This window comes from Rhinoderma darwinii, unplaced genomic scaffold (genome assembly GCF_050947455.1).
Source record: "Rhinoderma darwinii isolate aRhiDar2 unplaced genomic scaffold, aRhiDar2.hap1 Scaffold_509, whole genome shotgun sequence".
Lineage (NCBI taxonomy): Eukaryota > Metazoa > Chordata > Amphibia > Anura > Rhinodermatidae > Rhinoderma > Rhinoderma darwinii.
The window spans coordinates 130,522-152,500 of record NW_027464056.1 but is presented as its reverse complement, the minus strand read 5'-3'; the positions used below and the strand labels follow the sequence as shown (position 1 = coordinate 152,500).

Below are 21,979 nucleotides of genomic sequence, written 5' to 3'. Positions count from 1 at the left end.
CTCGAAGCACTTCTTAATGAAAATGAATTTGGAGCTACTATGGCCACGGGTCCTTTCTCGTCTTTGCGACCAAAGTCACACATGACACCACCGTTCTCCCAATATGGCCACATCGACATATTTGTCAAGATGGTCAGTGCAGATCTACGTGGGTTAAAATACGCTAAATCCAAAGTCTTTGGTAACCTCAGTCATATGGAGCAGGTTGCATTGGATGAACTCTCTAAGAATGAATCCATCATTGTTAAGCCATCTGACAAGGGGGGTAACACTGTCGTTATGGATAGGGATGATTACACATCTATGGTCCACAGACTTTTAGATCATGTGTCCACTTATACCATTCTTGCAAAAAATCCTACCGAACAGTTCACTAGTGAATTACATTCCTTACTTTCGGAGGCGAAATCACAGTTTCTCATCACACAGGATGAGTTTAAAAGAATGTTTAATCCTAATCCAACCCTTTCAACATTCTACGCCTTGCCTAAGGTTCATAAAACATCTCGTCCAATACCAGGCAGACCTATCGTTTCGGGGAACGATAACCTCACGCAAGGGATTAGTTATAAGTAGATGAGATGCTCTAATCCTTTGTCACAGCCTTGCCCCCTATCTTAGAGATACTAAGGACACTGTCACCAGGATCCAGGGGATTTCTGTTACAGCCACCACCTTAATAGCCAGCATTGATGTTGAATCTCTATACACTAACATTAGACACGATCTTGGTTTAACTGCTGTTCAATATTTTTTGAGCACGAAGGGCACTCAGTTCCAAGCACACAATGGATTCATTATTTGACTACTTAAAATTCTTTTATCCCACAATAATTTTATGTTCGATGGTGAATTTTACCATCAAATAAAAGGCAGTTTGTGCACCCACATATGCTAATCTTTTTTTACGGTGGTGGGAAGATAGTTTGGTTTTCACGGATGATTTATGTTTTTTTACCTGTCACATTTTATTCTGGGGTCGATACATTGATGATATTCTTATTTTTTGGGATGGGGACAAATCACTTTTCTTGGACTTTATGGAGATTCTCAACATCAATGACATAGGCATGAAATTCACTTACGAAATACACGAGAAAGAAATTAATTTCCTGGATCTCAAAATCTCGCTGGACCCTGGTGGCAGTGTGCACACCGACATCTATCAGAAGACTAGTGCTACCAACAATTTCCTACATTGGGAAAGTTTCCACCCTCCGGCCCTGAAAAAGGGTATTCCCATAGGACAGTATCTCAGAGCGAAAAGAAACTGCTCCGATGAGAAGTCCTTCCAATCTGAATGTGACAAACTTTATGACAAATTTTGCGCACGTGGGTACCCTAAAAAGTCCCTACATAGAGCTTATGCCAGAGCTAGAGCCATCACTAGAGGTGAGTTACTTTATGGAAGAGGGAAGATAAATGCTCCATTATCACCCCAAATTAGATGCATAGGCAATTTTGATATATGCTCTCCTCAGATTTTCTAAATACTGCAAAAACATTGGCCTATTCTTCAAGCTGAGACAACCTAAACAAAACCTCACACCAAAAAATGGTGTATGCTGGGGTCCCTTATTGCAAGTAGACAACCTAGAAGCGAACCATGAAGGGACATAGCCCTTAAAGAAATAGTATACTGAATGATATACAAAAGTACAAAAAATCTTTATTAAATATAATCACCAATAACATATAATGGAATAAAAGATGGGATACATCATACACGGAGATATATACAGCAGGGTCAGATGGCATAGACCATAGACAAACAGAGTCAACCTTACAAGGATGACCAAACCACGCTCAGATAGTTCATATGACAGAATTATAAACCCATGGGTATAAGGTAATAAGGCCCACACGTAGTATAGAGCTACCAGCTGATTATGACAATATGCAGAGATAGACAATAAGGTCTATCATTGCCTACAAAATATATAGCAATACATGAAAAGTGAAGCTAGAAGCATCCAAAGACAACATATAGGCTCAAATGGCCAGAAAGATATAACTCTGACGAAGCCGGTCTACAGGGCGAAACGCGCGTCGAGGCGTTCATTCATCCATCCACTTTTTTGATCTCCTGCACTCCTTATCATGTCCCAGGGTATGTGCTAGCTTTTTCAGCCTCTACATGATTGTACTATTGCGTCCAGCTATTGTCAGTTATATCTTTCTGGCCGTTTTAGCCTATATGTTGTCTAACACAGGGCTGTGTTGGGTGAATAAATTCACATTTTTTGCTGAGTGCTGCTTCTAGTCTCTTTTCTTGGATATATGTATGAGGAGTACGTCACTCCTTAATTTTTGAAGCTAGCACCAACCGTTTCTTGGCTATCTACACAGTGCCGCTCCTATACCCTGTTCTATAGTGTATATATATATATATATATATATATAGGTGTAACCTGTCAGTGTAACCCTGCCTGTAATGATAATGAGATGGTACATTATGAATGGTGGATCCTGTGTTATCTATATATACACGTTACCTGTCAGTGTAATCCTGCCTGTGATGATAATGAGAGGTGTGATGAGAAGTGATCTATACAGAACAGGAAGGGTCAGTCCATTATGAATGGTGGATTCTGTATTATCTATATATAGATGTTACCTGTCAGTGTAATCCTGCCTGTGATGATAATGAGATGAGTGCTGAGAAATGATCTCTACAGAACAGGAAGGGTCAGTCTATTATGAATGGTGGATTCTTTGTTATCTACATATATAGATGTTACCTGTCAGTGTAATCCTGCCTGTGATGATAATGAGATGAGTGCTGAGAAATGTTCTCTACAGAACAGGGAGGATCAGTCTATTATGAATGGTGGATTCTGTATTATCTATATATAGATGTTACCTGTCAGTGTAATCCTGCCTGTGATGATAATGAGATGACTGCTGAGAAATGATCTCTACAGAACAGGAAGGATCAGTCCATTATGAATGGTGGATTCTGTATTATCTATATATAGATGTTACCTGTCAGTGTAATCCTGCCTGTGATGATAATGAGATGAGTGCTGAGAAATGATCTCTACAGAACAGGAAGGGTCAGTCTATTATGAATGGTGGATTCTTTGTTATCTACATATATAGATGTTACCTGTCAGTGTAATCCTGCCTGTGATGATAATGAGAGGTGTGATGAGAAGTGATCTATACAGAACAGGAAGGGTCAGTCCATTATGAATGGTGGATTCTGTATTATCTATATATAGATGTTACCTGTCAGTGTAATCCTGCCTGTGATGATAATGAGATGACTGCTGAGAACTGTAAGGAGCAGTCTACTATGAGACTCATTGGCCAGAGGGCAAACTGCAAGATTAGATAAAGACAAAAAAATAATATAAAAAAAACCCACCAAAAAATCATAAAAAATATGTTTAACAGAAACTTGATTTAAACAATAGATCATTTTCTGATGACACATTCTCTTTAAGTGGTTGAACTGAGCTTTCCTAGATCTCGGCCTAGAGTGCAGCTGTTAATCGCAGCCGCTGCCCCCCAAAATCTGATGCTAAGCCTAGTGCATGACCGGATTCATAGAACACCTTGTAGAGAACTTCTATGTGCAGTCACAGCTCCCTCAGGTCCTGCACTATGTAGAACACATTGTCTGACGTGTTACTGTAATGTAGAACTAAGGAGGAACCCCACCTTAAAGAGAACAGAAAGGAGAAGACCTTTTCTCTCCTCAGTAGATGTTGACTCGCTCATTGCTGTGACGCTATCTAATCATAGTGGACAGCCTCACAGCGATGCAAAAGACCTGCAGGAAATTTCTCAAAATCAGCAGGTTTTCTGCATCGCTGTGAAGCGGTCCGCTCTGATTGGACAGCGTCACAACAAAAAGTGAGGCAACGCCTACTGAGGAGAGATGGTGTCTCCTCTTTGTACCTTTAATTACAACACGCATATGTTAGGTGCAAAACGGAGTAAGGGCTGTAGTGGAACAACATGGAGGGGGGCAAAAAAGAAAATGACAGCGTTGGAATCTGGAGGACGCCAAGTATAAGGGGAGGAATGTGGTTAAAAAAACAACAACAAATAACACAGCAGGTCCTGCTTAATAAACCACGGAGTTCACTTTCTAAATTCATTATTACTGACCTCTGGTAACACCTCCTGGAATTTCCTCCTCCGGTTCACTCTTACACGGTTGATCGACCCTCACTCGCTCTTCTTCTTCATCCTCTGTTTTAATATTAGTCACATCTTCCCCCTGATTTCACATATGTAACAATTCAGTACAATACAGCAGAGAGTGTGAAGAATCTAACAGATCAACATAAGAAACCACCAAACTCTATGACCACATCTATGACCGTTAGGGATGCACGATGCCTCGAAACTTCCATACTGTTTCGATACCGTTATTTCATGTATTTCGATACTTAGCTCTGCGGCCGCACAGCTCAGTATAGTAACACATGAATGTATGAGAGCGGGGCTGCGGCTGTGTGATAGTCATTGCCCCGCTCCTGAGTCATGACGAGTGCGCGGGGTCAGGATGATGCGTTGCGGCCAGCGCTGCACTAATGATTGCCGGCACTGAAGACAGAACATGGCGGGCGCGCTGCAAAACACCCCCATGTTCTGTCTTCAGTGCCTGCACCGCCGCTTATTATAGTGCAGCGCCGGCCGCATCACCTCATGCTGACCGCGCTCTCACTTATGTCAGGAGCGGGGCAATGGTTGTATTACACAGCCACAGCCCCCCTCTATAACGGCGGAGATCAGAGAAACCTCATGTCCGCCGCTATTCCCCTGAATGCTGCGATCACAGCGGACTGCAGCATTCAGGAGAAAGGGAGATGCCCCTTGGATCGCATCGCAGGAATCCCTGTGACGCGATTGAGGGACATACCATATATGGGCAGACAGCCCAGGGTCCATTGAAGGACCCCAGGGCTGTCCTACCATATTTCCTGTTGTTAGGGCATATTGAGGTATGTCCTAACAGCTGCCTGTGTACTATCAGTGCACAGGCTAATATACTGGTATGTAGATATATGCCTGTGTGCTATCAGTATATAGATATATGCCTGTGTACTATCAGTATATAGATATATGCCTGTGTACTATCAGTATATAGATATATGCCTGTGTACTATCAGTATATAGATATATGCCTATGTGCTATCAGTATATAGATATATGCCTGTGTGCTATCAGTATATAGATATATGCCTGTGTACTATCAGTATATAGATATATGCCTGTGTACTATCAGTGTATAGATATATGCCTGTGTACTATCAGTATATAGATATATGCCAGTGTACTATCAGTATATAGATATATGCCTGTGTAATATCAGTATATAGATATATGTCTGTGTACTATCAGTATATAGATGTATGCCTGTGTACTATCAGTATATAGATATATGCCTGTGTACTATCAGTATATAGATATATGCCTGTGTGCTATCAGTATATAGATATATGCCTGTGTACTATCAGTATATATTTCTATCACTTATTATTGTGGGGCACGAGGCGTGATGATGAATTTAACCTCCATGTACCTCAGTAATAGTAATTAACCCCATCATGTACCTCACACATTAACCCATTATGACTGAGAAACATGATGGGGTTAATTACTATTAATGAGGTACATGGAGGTTACATTCATCATCACGCCTCGCGTCTCACATCAGAAAACGGAAGAACTTTTTTATTATTTTTTTATTACTGCTGGTAAAGTATCGTTTTGATATCGAAATCGCAATACTACACGAAGTATCGGTATCGGAGTCCAAATTCTGGTATCGTGACATCCCTAATGACCGCAGGACCGAAAAGCTCCGCACCCCCCTATATAGATCTGGTATACGGCTCAGCTTCATCTACCTGATGATTCTCTGGGACATTGGGATTTTCCTCTGGACAGTCCTGGGAATACAGAGGACTGGGACATCTCTCTGGTGGATTTCTCCTACTGGATCCATCTGTAGGAAACACACAGTGACTGAATACATGACTACTGTATATCTGTCTATAGATCAGACACTTCTCTCTACACTTCTATGTGTACTGATCAGAGCCGGAATTACAATGTTGAGGTCCTCACTACCGGTGTCGATGTTCCTGCACCTTGTAAGCCGCCGGCCTAAAGTAGACTGTGCCCTACCAGAGCGAACGGCGGGGCGTAACTGGCTCCCTGCTCCACCATAGTATTTACCTGTATCTGCCCTCTGTGGACGCGGATAAACATGAAAGTGGCGGGACACAGGACGCCTCTATTTAGTTACCTGCAACCAAAAATGGTCTGGGTGTCACTTGCTTATTAGCCTCTTAAAGGCTGTGTACACCTCTGTAGGCAATATTTTCTATACATATTAATTAACCCCTTCACGACATGGCTATATACTTTCCAACTCCTGATGCCCTTGGCACCTGTCACATAAATAAATATTGGCAGAATGGAAGAGGGTTGTACTTTCCTGTCCGCCGGCTCTCTCCACAAGTGCCGGCACATCTCCCCCTTAGTTTAATCAAACTTATGCCAAACCCCTGCAGATAGCATCTCATCCCCTGTAGATAGCGCCACTGAAGCTCCCTCTAGGAGCGGAATCATTTGCCAGAGCGTTGCCGTCAACTTGGCTGGAAATTGTGCTTCTAGAGGGAGCCCCTGACGTCTCTGTCCATATATGGACAGTGATGTCAGGGACTCCTCTGGGAGTGGAATCCATGGCCTATTTTTGACCTGTTTAAGAGAACCATTTCTCAAATCTGACGTGTCACTTTAAGGGTATGTGCACACGGGGCTGATAAGATGCAGATTTTCTGCAAAGTATTTAATTGCGAGAAAATCTGCAGCGTATTACAGTAGTAGCAATGAGGATGAGATTTTAACAAATCTCATCTACACGTCGCGCCAAAAATGAGTTTTGGACGTTCCGCCGTGTTTACGCCATGTGGAGACGTATCAGAAGTGGGAATAAGATTTTACTTATCCAAGACATTGTGAGATTGTTTTTTCAGAACACGTTGTACTTTATATTAGAGGTAAATTTAGCTCCATACATTCTGTGTTACAGTTACTAAGGATGAAGAAAGACACAAGTCCATCAAGACCAACCTATAATCCGACCGTGTTGATCCAGAGGAAGATAAAACCCCCATGAGGTGGATGACAATTGTCTAATTAGGGGAAAACTCCTCCCCGACTCCAAATCTGGAAATCAGAATAAATCCCTGGATCACCGTCCCATCTCCAGAATCTAGTGCCCATAACTTGTAATATTAAAGAGAACCTCCGATTATACTGACATTATATAGGAAACTATTATACTGCCGGAGTGTGCCGATAATGGTCTTTCTACATGACTTGTATTACCAGGTTTACTTCTGACTACAGCACAGACTGCCCATAGTCCTCGCTGCCGGCTGCCCATAACTCTGCATTAGGAGACAGCGCGTCCTGCTCGTCTTCATGGCTCCTGTATCCAGAACGGCCGCCAGCGCTGTACAATGTAATGTGACCTGTAATGCAGAGTTATGAGCAGCCGGCAGCACGAAACACAGGGATCTAATGTGATGTAAAAGGAGCCGAAATTGTGGAGCTCCTACATTACATGTCATTGTACACACGTGTATATGTGCTGCACATGACGCTATTAAGGCCTCAACATGACCGCCAGTCCAGCCTGTGCCCACAGTAATGCCAATATAGATCTGTCTCTTCTCACCTTGTGATGTGCGTGGCCGGTAGTCCTCCATCATGACCTCCTCGTACAGATCCTTGTGTCCTTCTAGATACTCCCACTCCTCCATGGAGAGATAGACAGTGACATACTGACACCTTATAGGAACCTGACACACACAATGATACAGTCATTACCCAGACACCTCCAGTGCTGTTACTGTAGAATTTCCCAGCATTCCCAGCAGTGTCACCTCTCCAGTCAGCAGCTCAGTCATCTTGTAGATCAGTTCTAAGATCTTCTCATGTATCCCGGAGTGAGGGGGAGGCTCTGTGATGGGACTACTGCTCCATCCTCCTGACTCATGGATGATGGGACTCGTACAGTCACCCGATGTCTTCTTCACTATTGTGTACTCCTGTGTATGGAGAGAGACACTTAGAGAACTGAACACAGTATTCCCCCCTCAGTAGAAAGAGGGAGATTGTGACCCTGCTGTATAGACCTCTAGTGACCCCACATCTGTAATACTGGAGACCTCACCTACAAAAAGACATTGAGAAAATAGAACGAGGCCAAAACTAAAAAGGAAATAATATTGGGGGGGTCTAGATGGACCATGTGCTCTCCTCCTGCCGTCATCTTCTATGTTTCTATATAGATGTCATCCTGATCCTCCTGGTTCCTGGTCATTCTCATTGCTCTACAACATTACTATTGCAGCATTGGTGACATGACACATAACTGACCATATTGGTGGCTGACCTTCAGCTTCTTGACGTCACTTGGAAGATCTGGACGTTGTTATACAGGACACTGGATTCTTCCTATTATGTATTGTCCCTTCCCTATGTGGGACTTGTTCTATAATGTAGAAAAGTTTACCTCTCCGCTCAACAGGTAGATGATCTCCAAGGTGAAGTCTAATATTCTTCTGCTCATCTCATTCCTGTGCTTGTCCATCCTTGGTGGGTCATTCAGGAGAAGGAACGTTGTGGAGGAGAAGATGAGAAAACTGGAGGAACTGGAGGATCTAGTACTGCAGACGTCTTTATGAAGAAAGGAGAAGATGGAGATCATACAGGGGACATCATCACGTGTGACATACAGAACCTCACTTATTCATCATTGAGAGAAACATCTTCTAAGAGCCGTCACCACATGGAATAAAGGGGTATTCCCAACACGGACAACTCTCCCCAGGATATGCCAGAAATGTCTGATAGATGCGGCTCCACCTCTGGGTGGCCTTGTTAGGCGGTTTCCGTAGCTCCTATAGAAAAGAATGGAGAGACACAATCTGCTCAGGTCCTCCTGCTATATAATCTGCTGCCAACAGATCAGACTGGTGGTCAGTGTGACAGATGCCCTTTATGAATGAATACACCCCTAATATAAGTTTTTACAGATATTAGAAGTTACCTCAGAGATCCTGGATCTTCAGAGACATCTAAAATTCTTAATTATTATAGTATTCCCCTTTTCCTTGTAGATTATTTTACCGGATAGTAACTTTATTCACATCTGAAAGACAGATACTAACCATGGTTATTGGGAACCAGCGGTCACGTGTGAATGTGCAGAAGGTCCCGCCAGTCCTGCGAGCATGTGCGGAAGGTCCCGCCAGTCCTGCGAGCATGTGCGGAAGGTCCCGCCAGACCAGTGGGCAGGAGCGGAAGGTCCCGCCAGACCAGTGGGCAGGCGCGGAAGGTCCCGCCAGACCAGTGGGCAGGCACGGAAGGTCCCGCCAGACCAGTGCGCAGGCGCGGAAGGTCCCGCCAGACCAGTGCGCAGGCGCGGAAGGTCCCGCCAGACCAGTGTGCATGCGCAGTACGTCCCACCAATACAGTGTGTATGTCCTGGTAGTTTAGTGTGAGGTAGCAGCATGTATTGTGCTGGGTGTGCAGGATCTCTGCATCATCTTATCACTTAGCAGTCACATCTTACACACAGACTTCTGTAAAGCGTGACCTGTCCTCCATCGTCTACATTACTTGGTGCTTTTCCTTTTAAACCTGTTCCCCCACTTCTTCATTATTCTGTGCTCCTTCTAGACCTGTCCTCTGCTTCTACATTACTCTGTGCTCCTCCTTCTATACCTGTCCTCTGTTTCTACATTACTCTGTGCTCCTCCTTCTAGACCTGTCCTCTGCTTCTACATTACTCTGTGCTCCTCCTTCTAGACCTGTCCTCTGCTTCTACATTACTCTGTGCTCCTCCTTCTAGACCTGTCCTCTGCTTCTACATTACTCTGTGCCTCTCCTTCTAGACCTGTCCTCTGCTTCTACATTACTCTGTGCTCCTCCTTCTTCTAGACCTGTCCTCTGCTTCTACATTGCTCTGTGCTCCTCCTTCTAGACCTGTCCTCTGCTTCTACATTACTCTGTGCTTCTCCTTCTAGACCTGTCCTCTGCTTCTACATTGCTCTGTGCTCCTCCTTCTAGACCTGTCCTCTGCTTCTACATTACTCTGTGCTCCTCCTTCTTCTAGACCTGTCCTCTGCTTCTACATTACTCTGTGCTCCTCCTTCTAGACCTGTCCTCTGCTTCTACATTACTCTGTGCTCCTCCTTCTAGACCTGTCCTCTGCTTCTACATTACTCTGTGCTCCTCCTTCTTCTAGACCTGTCCTCTGCTTCTACATTACTCTGTGCTCCTCCTTCTTCTAGACCTGTCCTCTGCTTCTACATTACTCTGTGCTCCTCCTTCTTCTAGACCTGTCCTCTGCTTCTACATTACTCTGTGCTCCTCCTTCTAGACCTGTCCTCTGCTTCTACATTACTCTGTGCTCCTCCTTCTAGACCTGTCCTCTGCTTCTACATTACTCTGTGCTCCTCCTTCTTCTAGACCTGTCCTCTGCTTCTACATTACTCTGTGCTCCTCCTTCTTCTAGACCTGTCCTCTGCTTCTACATTACTCTGTGCTCCTCCTTCTTCTAGACCTGTCCTCTGCTTCTACATTACTCTGTGCTCCTCCTTCTAGACCTGTCCACCACCTTCGGCACAGTCGATCACACCCTCCTGATACAAATTCTCTAGTCCCTTGACATCACAGACTTGGCCCTCTCCTGGATCTCCTCATACCTTACCAACTAAAGATTTACTATCGCTCCCTCATGGGTCTCAGTGTTCTGGATCCCTTACTTTTCTCCATCTAAATCTTTGGTCAAATTTACCTCTGGTCAGGGGCGTAGCTAGAGGCTCATGGGCCCCGATGCAAAAATTCTTACTGGGCCCCCCCCCCGCAAACTTCTCATGGCCGACGGTCCGCTTTCAGCTGCATCGCTGGGTCTCCTAAGTGACCCAACAATGCAGCACTAGCAGCCGGGGCGTCACTAAGGCTGGGTTCACACACACACTATTTACGGACGTAATTCGGGCGTTTTAGCATTGAATTACGTCCGAAAATGCGGCTCAAAAGCGTCGGCAAACATCTGCCCACTCATTTGAATGGGTCTTACGATGTTCTGTGCCGACGGTCATTTTTTTTTACGCGCCGCTGTCAAAAGGCGGCGCGTAAAAAAGTGCCTGTCAGTTCTTCAGACGTAAATGGAGCCGTTTTCCATGGACTCCATGGAAAACCAGCTTCAATTACTTCCGTAATGGACGCAGCAAAAGACGCCTGCACATGCCATTACGGCTGAAATTACGGTTCTGTTTTCTCCTGAAAACAGCACAGTAATTTCAGCCGTAACGGACGCTGCCGTGTGAACATACCCTCAGGGCTTAAAATGTCCGGGAAATAGCCCCAATACATATGTGTCCGCCCCAAAAAAAAGTGTGTATATGAGACAGCATAGCATATCTATAGCACTACGACCCTATAAACTATGGATAGGATTAGATACAGTGGCTGAGCAGACAGTATCACACATGATAGGATTAGATACAGTGGCCCAGCAGACAGTATCACACATGATAGGATTAGATACAGTGGCTCAGCAGACAGTACCACACATGATAGGATTAGATACAGTGGCTCAGCAGACAGTACCACACATGATAGGATTAGATACAGTGGCTCAGCAGACAGTATCACACATGATAGGATTAGATACAGTGGCTCAGCAGACAGTACCACACATGATAGGATTAGATACAGTGGCTCAGCAGACAGTATCACACATGATAGGATTAGATACAGTGGCTCAGCAGACAGTATCACACATGATCGGATTAGATATAGGGCCCAGCAGACAGTATCATACATGATTGGATTAGATACACAGCTCAGCAGACTGTATCACACATGATAGGATTAGATACAGGGCCCAGCTCGCTGACATTGCGGCTCCAGCGCTGGACCCAGGATAGGTAAGAATAATAATTTTGTTTCTTTATGTGTTACTGATTATTTTTGTGTGTTTATGTTTTTTTTTACAGGTTCGGTTGTTGGACTTCGGATACGAGGACTTCAATGACGGCGTTTCTTTTATTCTCAATAAAATGGTTAATGAGGGTTGTGTTTTTTTATTTCAATAAAATATTTTTTCTATGTGCTTGTATCTTTTTAAACTTTATTATCACCGCCTTAGTAATGGCCGCTGGCTGATTGACAATCTCCATTACTAAGGCGAGGCTTAATGTTAGCCGGTGCAGAGGCTACACTAACCTCCATTATTACCCCGGTACCCACCGCCACCAGGGGTACTGGGAAGAGCCGGGTACAAACCAGTACCCGACCATCTGTAGTGACGGGCAGGCACCGGGGTGGCCGCAGGCTGGTAGTATTAGGCTGGGGAAGGCCAAAAACAGTGGCCCTTCCCACCCTTGTAATGCTGCCTGCTGCTGCTGTGTTGTATCTGGCTGGTTATGAAAATTGGGGGGGACCCGACATCGTTCTTTCCAATAATTTTTTTTTATAAATTACGTGGGGTCCCCCCCATTTTCATAACCAGCCAGATACAATAAAGCAGCAGCAGGCAGCATTACCAGGATGGGAAGGGCCACTGTTTTTGGCCTTTCCCCTCCTGATAATACCAGCCTGCGGCCACCCCAGTGGCCGACCATCACTACAGATGGTCAGGTACTGGATCGTACCCGGCTCTTCCCAGCACCCCTGGTGGCGGTGGGTACCGGGGTAATAAAGGGGGTTAGTGTTAGCCTCTGCAGCAGCTAACACTAAGTCCCGCCTTAGCAATGGACGCTGTCAATCAGCCGGCGGCCATTACTAAGGCGGTAGTAATATAGTTTAAAAAAAAACCACAAAGACATAGAAAAAATATTTTATTGAAATAAAAAAAAAAACACACACAACCCTCATTAACCATTTTATTAATAAAAAAAAAGCTGTCATCGAAGTAGTCCTGGAATCCGCCGTAGTCCAACGACCGAACCTGTAAGAAAACACACAAAAAATGATTAGTAACACATGTGTTAGGGTATGTGCACACACACTAATTACGTCCGTAATTGACGGACGTATTTCGGCCGCAAGTACCGGACCGAACACAGTGCAGGGAGCCGGGCTCCTAGCGTCGTACTTATGTACGACGCTAGGAGTCCCTGCCTCGCTGCCGGACAACTGTCCCGTACTGAAAACATGTATACAGTATGGGACAGTTGTCCTGCAGCGAGCCAGGGACTCCTAGCGTCGTACATAACTATAATGCTAGGAGCCCGGCTCACTGCACTGTGTTCGGTACTTGCGGCCGAAATACGTCCGTCAATTACGGACGTAATTAGTGTCTGTGCACATACCCTAAGGCTTAGATACAGGGCCCATGTGTGATACTGTCTGTGGGACCCTGTATCTAAGCCTACCACAAGGTAGGCTTAGTTACAGGGTCCAGCAGACAGTAATCTTATACAGTATAAGATTACTGTGTGCTGGGGCCCTGTATCTAAACCTACAGTGTGGTAGGCTTAGATACAGGGCCCAGCAGACAGGATCACGCATGGGCCATGTATCTAAGCCTACCATGTGATTGGCTTAGATACAGGACCCAGCAGACAGGATCACACAATCTGTGATCCTGTCTCATGGGCCCCCTAAGCCTGCTACATCGTAGGCTTAGGGGTTGTGCAGTCCCTAAACATTGATGGCCTATCCACAGGATAGGCCATCAATAGCTGATGTGTCTCCCGGGTCCCGCCAATCATCTGTTTTGAAGGGGCCGCAGCACTCGTACGAGAGCTGCTTCCCCTTCATTTCACTACTCGCCCACACTGTGAATCGCCGACACCGTTTCACAGTGTGACCGGAATGAAGTGACAGGAATGAAGGGGAGCAGCTCTCGTACGAGTGCTGCGGCCCCTTCAAAACAGCTGATTGGCGGGTCCCGGGAGTCAGACCCCGCCAGTCAGGGCTAACCTTACCTTCCTCTTCGGCCGCGGCGGGAGTTCTGTAGTCTCGATGCTGTGCGCGGCGGCATAGCGCTGTGACGTCATGCGCTGCGCACAGCGCTTGACGTCAGGACCTCCGCTGCGATCCGGAACCAGGAAGGTAAGTAAAGTATGTTACTATAGTAACAGGGGCCCGCGGCCCGAGTTACTATAGTAACTTTTTATTGATGTGGTGCGGGGGGCCGTGGGCCCCCCTGGCTTCGGGGCCCGGTCGCAATTGCGACCGCTGCAACCCCTATAGCTACACCAGTGCCTCTGGTCTTGATGTTACCTCCCTGTTATCTAGAATGTCTAACAGTTATCTCCTCTTTCACCTCCCACTTCCTTAAGATTAACATGGAGAAAACGGAATCATCTTTTCCCCATTTCACTCAACCCCCTTACCAGAACTATCAAATCACAGTTAATGACTCCACACGTTTCCCGGTCTCACAGGTCCGCTCATTGGGATAACCCTTAATTTCAAATAGCACAGCCAAGCGCTTACCACTTCTTGCTGTCTCAACCTCAAAAACCTCTTGAAGTCAGTCTTTCCTCGAACAGACATAAATGCTAGTATATATGCCCTCATCATCTACTGTCTAGACTACTCCAACACCCTTCTCTGTGGCTTCCCATCTAACACTATTGCACCCCTCCTACCCATTCTCAACTCAGCTGCAAGGATAAATCTACCTTGTCCCCTCATTCCACCTCTGCGGTCACTGGCCACCCATTGCCTACTAAATTAAGTTATACATATTAAAAATGACATGCAAGGATGTCAACAAACCATCCCCTCCATACATCTCTGCCCTAATCTCCCAATACCTACCCACACCTAATCTCCGGTCCTCACAAGACCTTCTTTGTTCTCATTTTATCTGTTCCTCACATCATCATCTAGATTTCTCCCGTGCTTCCCCCACATTCTGACCTCTTTAGCCCAACTCATCAGATCTCTCCCACTATCCAAACCTTCACTAGTAACCTGAACACCCCCTATTCAGAAAAGCTTACACCCTAAAATAACCGGCTGCCACTACTCCACCGGATGACCAGCTTCTACCCTCACCTACTGTCTACTCTTGTAGTGTCTATGCGGGCAGGGTCTCTCCTATTGTAGAGTGCAGTCTATGTGGGAAAGTTCTCTCCTTCTCTTGTAGAGTGTAGTCTATGTGGGCAGGTTCTCTCCTTCTCTTGTAGAGTGCAGTCTACGCGGGCAGGGTCTCTCCTCTTGTATAGTGCAGTCTATGTGGGAAGGTTCTCTCCTTCTCTTGTAGAGTGCAGTCTATGTGGGCAGGGTCTCTCCTCTTGTAGAGTGCAGTCTACACGGGCAGGATCTCTCCTTCTCTTGTAGAGTGCAGTCTACACGGGCAGGATCTCTCCTTCTCTTGTAGAGTGCAGTCTATGTGGGCAGGGTCTCTCCTTCTCTTGTAGAGTGTAGTCTATGTGGGCAGGATCTCTCCTTCTCTTGTAGAGTGCAGTCTACACGGGCAGGGTCTCTCCTTCTCTTGTAGAGTGCAGTCTACACGGGCAGGGTCTCTCCTTCTCTTGTAGAATGTAGTCTACACGGGCAGGGTCTCTACTTCTCTTGTAGAGTGTAGTCTATGTGGGCAGGATCTCTCCTTCTCTTGTAGAGTATAGTCTACGAGGGCAGGGTCTCTCCTTCTCTTGTAGAGTGTAGTCTATGTGGGCAGGATCTCTCCTTCTCTTGTAGAGTGCAGTCTATGTGGGCAGGATCTCTCCTCTTGTAAAGTGCAGTCTATGTGGGCAGGGTCTCTCCTTCTCTTGTAGAGTGCAGTCTACGCGGGCAAGGTCTCTCTCCTATTGTAAAGTACAGTCTACGCGGGTAGGGTCTCTCCTTCTCTTGTAGCGTGCAGTCTATGTGGCCAGGGTCTCTCCTTCTCTTGTAGAGTGCAGTCTACGCGGGCAGGGTCTCTCCTTCTCTTGTAGAGTGCAGTCTACGCGGGCAGGGTCTCTCCTTCTCTTGTAGAGTGCAGTATACGCGGGTAGGGTCTCTCCTTCTCTTGTAGAGTGCAGTCTATGTGGGCAGGGTCTCTCCTTCTCTTGTAGAGTGCAGGCCACGCGGGCAGGGTCTCTCCTCTTGTAGAGTGCAGTCTACACGGGCAGGGTCTCTCCTTCTCTTGTAGAGTGCAGGCTACGCGGGCAGGGTCTCTCCTTCTCTTGTAGAGTGCAGTCTACACGGGCAGGGTCTCTCCTTCTCTTGTAGAGTGCAGTCTACGAGGGCAGGGTCTCTCTCCCTCTGGACCAGTCTGTCATTCATTAATGTTTGTCTCTTCTTATGTACTTAACCCCTTGGACACGCAGCCAATTCAAATTTTTCCTCCCTCCTTCCAAAAGCCAGAACTTTTTTGTTTTTCCGTTGGCATAGCCGTATGAGAACATGTCTTGTGCTGGACGTGAAGTAATTTTAAAAGGGGTTTTCCACGATCAGACAACGGATGACCTCCACTGGATAGGTCATCAGTATATGATGGTGGGGGTCCGACACCCGGACCCCGAACAGATCAGCTGCTCCGGCTGCTGGATGTTTTGAACGGTATGCAGTAGTTGGAGCCGGAAGCAAATGGCTCCGACCACTGCACAGCGGCCGTTCTGCAGAACTAAATGCTCTGCTCCTATTCACTTTAACACAGCAGCACGACCGCTCTATTCCGTGACCGGAGCATCTGCTTTCAGCATGGACTTCTGGTGCCCGGAGGCAGCTGGAGCAGATGATCGGTGCGGAGTCCGGGTGTCGGACCCCCACAGATCATATACTGATGACCTATCTGGTGAAGGTCATCAGTTGTCCGATCGTGGAAAACCCCTTTATTGTCCCCTATAATGTGCTGGGAAAGAGGAAACAATTGTGGGCTGGAATAGAGGAAAACGCAGTGAATCCTATTGATTTTTAGGTTTAGTTTTTGCGGCGTTCACCATGCGGTGAAAATGACTTGTTACCTTTATTTCCGGGTCAATACGATTACGACGACACCAAATTTTGAGATTTATCTTCGACAAGGAAAGAAAAATTTGTTCAAAAAAGAAAACCGTTTTGCGTCGCTATTTTGTGAGACAGAACGTTTTATATTTCCGGTGATTGCGCGGTGTGAGGAGTTTTATATTTCTGATGATTGCGCGGTGTGAGGAGTTTTATATTTCCGGTGATTGCGCGGTGTGAGGGGTTTTATATTTCCGGTGATTGCGCGGTGTTAGGGGTTTTATATTTCCGGTGATTGCGCGGTGTGAGGGGTTTTATATTTCCGGTGATTGTGCAGTGTGAGGGGGTTTATATTTCCTGTGATTGCGGGGTGTGAGGGGTTTATATTTCCGGTGATTGCGCGGTGTGATGGGTTTATATTTCCGGTGATTGCGCGGTGTGAGGGAGTTTTATATTTCCGGTGATTACGCGGTGTGGGGGAGGTTTATATTTCCGGTGATTGCGCGGTGTGAGGGGTTTTATATTTCCAGTGATTGAGCGGTGTGAGGGGTTTATATTTCCGGTGATTGAGCGGTGTGAGGGGTTTATATTTCCGGTGATTGCGCGGTGTGAGGGGTTTTATATTTCCGGTGATTGCGCGGTGTGAGGGGTTTATATTTCCGGTGATTGCGCGTTGTGAGGAGTTTTATATTTCCGGTGATTGCGCGGTGTGAGGGGTTTATATTTCCGGTGATTGCGCGGTGTGAGGGGTTTTATATTTCCGGTGATTGCGCGGTGTAAGGTGTTTATATTTCCGGTGATTGCGCGGTGTGAAAGGTTTATATTTCCGGTGATTGCGCGGTGTGAGGGGTCATATTTCCGGTGATTGCGCTGTGTGAGGGGTTTTATATTTCCGGTGATTGCGCGGTGTGAGGGGTTTATATTTCCGGTGATTGCGCGGTGTGAGTGGTTTATAATTCCGGTGATTGCACGGTGTGAGGGAGTTTTATATTTCCGGTGATTACGCGGTGTGGGGGAGGTTTATATTTCCGGTGATTGCGCGGTGTGAGGGGTTTTATATTTCCGGTGATTGAGCGGTGTGAGGGGTTTATATTTCCGGTGATTGCGCGGTGTGAGGGGTTTATATTTCCGGTGATTGCGCGGTGTGAGGTGTTTTATATTTCCGGTGATTGCGCGGTGTGGGTGGTTTATATTTCCGGTGATTGCGCGGTGTGAGGAGTTTTATATTTCCGGTGATTGCGCGGTGTGGGGGGTTTTATATTTCCGGTGATTGCACGGTGTGGAGGGTTTTATATTTCCGGTGATTGCGCGGTGTGGGGGGTTTTATATTTCCGGTGATTGCGCGGTGTGAGGGGTTTATATTTACGGTGATTGCACGGTGTGGGGGGTTTTATATTTCCGGTAATTGCACGGTGTGAGGGGTTTTATATTTCCGGTGATTGCGCGGTGTGAGCGGTTTTATATTTCCGGTGATTGCGCGGTGTGAGCGGTTTATATTTCCGGTGATTGTGCGGTGTGGGGGGGTTTATATTTCCGGTGATTGTGCGGTGTGGGGGGTTTATATTTCCGGTGATTGCGCGGTGTGAGGGGTTTTATATTTCCGGTGATTGCGCGGTGTGAGGGGTTTTATATTTCCGGTGATTACGCGGTGTGAGGGGGTTATATTTCCGGTGATTGCGCGGTGTGAGGGGTGTTATATTTCCGGTGATTGCGCGGTGTGGGGGGGTTTTATATTTCTGGTGATTGCGCGGTGTGTGTGGGGTTTTATATTTCCGGTGATTGCGCGATGTGGGGGGTTTATATTTCCGGTGATTGCGCGGTGTGAGGGGGTTTATGTTTCTGGTGATTGCGCGGTGTGAAGGTTTTATATTTCCGGTGATTGCGCGGTGTGAGGGGTTTATATTTCCTGTGATTGCGCGGTGTGGGGGTTTTATATTTCCGGTGATTGCGCGGTGTGGAGGGTTTTATATTTCCGGTGATTGCGCGGTGTGAGGGGTTTATATTTCTGGTGATTGCGCGGTGTGAGGGGTTTTATATTTCCTGTGATTGCGCGGTGTGTGTGGTGTCATATTTCCGGTGATTGCGCGGTGTGAGGGGTCATATTTCCGGTGATTGCGCTGTGTGAGGGGTTTTATATTTCCGGTGATTGCGCGGTGTGAGGGGTTTATATTTCCGGTGATTGCGCGGTGTGAGTGGTTTATAATTCCGGTGATTGCGCGGTGTGAGGGAGTTTTATATTTCCGGTGATTACGCGGTGTGGGGGAGGTTTATATTTCCGGTGATTGCGCGGTGTGAGGGGTTTTATATTTCCGGTGATTGAGCGGTGTGAGGGGTTTATATTTCCGGTGATTGCGCGGTGTGAGGGGTTTATATTTCCGGTGATTGTGCGGTGTGAGGTGTTTTATATTTTCGGTGATTGCGCGGTGTGGGTGGTTTATATTTCCGGTGATTGCGCGGTGTGAGGAGTTTTATATTTCCGGTGATTGCGCGGTGTGGGGGGTTTTATATTTCCGGTGATTGCACGGTGTGGAGGGTTTTATATTTCCGGTGATTGCGCGGTGTGGGGGGTTTTATATTTCCGGTGATTGCGCGGTGTGAGGGGTTTATATTTCCGGTGATTGCGCGGTGTGAGGGGTTTTATATTTCCGGTGATAGCGCGTTGTGAGGAGTTTTATATTTCCGGTGATTGCGCATTGTGAGGAGTTTTATATTTCCGGTGATTGCGCGGTGTGAGGGGTTTATATTTCCGGTGATTGCGCGGTGTGAGGGGTTTTATATTTCCGGTGATTGCGCGGTGTGGGGGGTTTATATTTCCGGTGATTGCGCGGTGTGAGGGGTTTTATATTTCCGGTGATTGCGCGGAGTGAGGGATTTTATATTTCCGGTGATTGCGCGGTGTGAGCGGTTTTATATTTCCGGTGATTGCGCGGTGTGAGCGGTTTATATTTCCGGTGATTGTGCGGTGTGGGGGGGTTTATATTTCCGGTGATTGCGCGGTGTGAGCGGTTTATATTTCCGGTGATTGCGCGGTGTGAGGGGGTTTATATTTCCGGTGATTGCGCGGTGTGAGGGGTTTTATATTTCCGGTGATTGCGCGGTGTGAGGGGTTTTATATTTCCGGTGATTACGCGGTGTGAGGGGGTTATATTTCCGGTGATTGCGCGGTGTGAGGGGTGTTATATTTCCGGTGATTGCGCGGTGTGGGGGGGTTTTATATTTCTGGTGATTGCGCGGTGTGTGGGGGGTTTTATATTTCCGGTGATTGCGCGGTGTGGGGGGTTTATATTTCTGGTGATTGCGCGGTGTGAGGGGGTTTATGTTTCCGGTGATTGCGCGGTGTGAAGGTTTTATATTTCCGGTGATTGCGCGTTGTGAGGGGTTATATTTCCGGTGATTGCGCGGTGTGAGGGGTTTTATATTTCCGGTGATTGCGCGGTGTGAGGGGTTTATATTTCTGGTGATTGCGCGGTGTGAGGGGTTTTATATTTCCTGTGATTGCGCGGTGTGTGTGGTGTCATATTTCCGGTGATTGCGCGGTGTGAGGGGTCATATTTCCGGTGATTGCGCTGTGTGAGGGGTTTTATATTTCCGGTGATTGCGCGGTGTGAGGGGTTTATATTTCCGGTGATTGCGCGGTGTGAGTGGTTTATAATTCCGGTGATTGCGCGGTGTGAGGGAGTTTTATATTTCCGGTGATTACGCGGTGTGGGGGAGGTTTATATTTCCGGTGATTGCGCGGTGTGAGGGGTTTTATATTTCCGGTGATTGAGCGGTGTGAGGGGTTTATATTTCCGGTGATTGCGCGGTGTGAGGGGTTTATATTTCCGGTGATTGTGCGGTGTGAGGTGTTTTATATTTTCGGTGATTGCGCGGTGTGGGTGGTTTATATTTCCGGTGATTGCGCGGTGTGAGGAGTTTTATATTTCCGGTGATTGCGCGGTGTGGGGGGTTTTATATTTCCGGTGATTGCACGGTGTGGAGGGTTTTATATTTCCGGTGATTGCGCGGTGTGGGGGGTTTTATATTTCCGGTGATTGCGCGGTGTGAGGGGTTTATATTTCCGGTGATTGCGCGGTGTGAGGGGTTTTATATTTCCGGTGATAGCGCGTTGTGAGGAGTTTTATATTTCCGGTGATTGCGCATTGTGAGGAGTTTTATATTTCCGGTGATTGCGCGGTGTGAGGGGTTTATATTTCCGGTGATTGCGCGGTGTGAGGGGTTTTATATTTCCGGTGATTGCGCGGTGTGGGGGGTTTATATTTCCGTGATTGCGCGGTGTGAGGGGTTTTATATTTCCGGTGATTGCGCGGAGTGAGGGATTTTATATTTCCGGTGATTGCGCGGTGTGAGCGGTTTTATATTTCCGGTGATTGCGCGGTGTGAGCGGTTTATATTTCCGGTGATTGTGCGGTGTGGGGGGGTTTATATTTCCGGTGATTGCGCGGTGTGAGCGGTTTATATTTCCGGTGATTGCGCGGTGTGAGGGGGTTTATATTTCCGGTGATTGCGCGGTGTGAGGGGTTTTATATTTCCGGTGATTGCGCGGTGTGAGGGGTTTTATATTTCCGGTGATTACGCGGTGTGAGGGGGTTATATTTCCGGTGATTGCGCGGTGTGAGGGGTGTTATATTTCCGGTGATTGCGCGGTGTGGGGGGGTTTTATATTTCTGGTGATTGCGCGGTGTGTGGGGGGTTTTATATTTCCGGTGATTGCGCGGTGTGGGGGGTTTATATTTCTGGTGATTGCGCGGTGTGAGGGGGTTTATGTTTCCGGTGATTGCGCGGTGTGAAGGTTTTATATTTCCGGTGATTGCGCGTTGTGAGGGGTTATATTTCCGGTGATTGCGCGGTGTGAGGGGTTTTATATTTCCGGTGATTGCGCGGTGTGGGGGTTTTATATTTCCGGTGATTGCGCGGTGTGGAGGGTTTTATATTTCCGGTGATTGCGCGGTGTGAGGGGTTTATATTTCTGGTGATTGCGCGGTGTGAGGGGTTTTATATTTCCTGTGATTGCGCGGTGTGTGTGGTTTTATATTTCCGGTGATTG

General features: G+C 46.7%; 1 protein-coding gene across 1 annotated transcript in view; it reads right to left on the bottom strand.

The window, feature by feature from the left end:
• Positions 1-21,979, bottom strand: part of LOC142720883 (oocyte zinc finger protein XlCOF8.4-like) — a gene marked incomplete at its 3' end in the record, with an annotated part of 52,578 nt that overhangs the window by 6,213 nt on the left and 24,386 nt on the right. Inside the window, exons 2-7 of the mRNA XM_075848817.1 lie at positions 8,549-8,712; positions 7,917-8,081; positions 7,709-7,832; positions 7,099-7,194; positions 5,868-5,965; positions 4,120-4,231 (exon numbers count right to left, since the gene is read on the bottom strand). Coding sequence (XP_075704932.1) covers positions 4,120-4,231; positions 5,868-5,965; positions 7,099-7,194; positions 7,709-7,832; positions 7,917-8,081; positions 8,549-8,626 — 673 coding nt within the window. The remainder of the gene's footprint in view (positions 1-4,119; positions 4,232-5,867; positions 5,966-7,098; positions 7,195-7,708; positions 7,833-7,916; positions 8,082-8,548; positions 8,713-21,979) is intronic.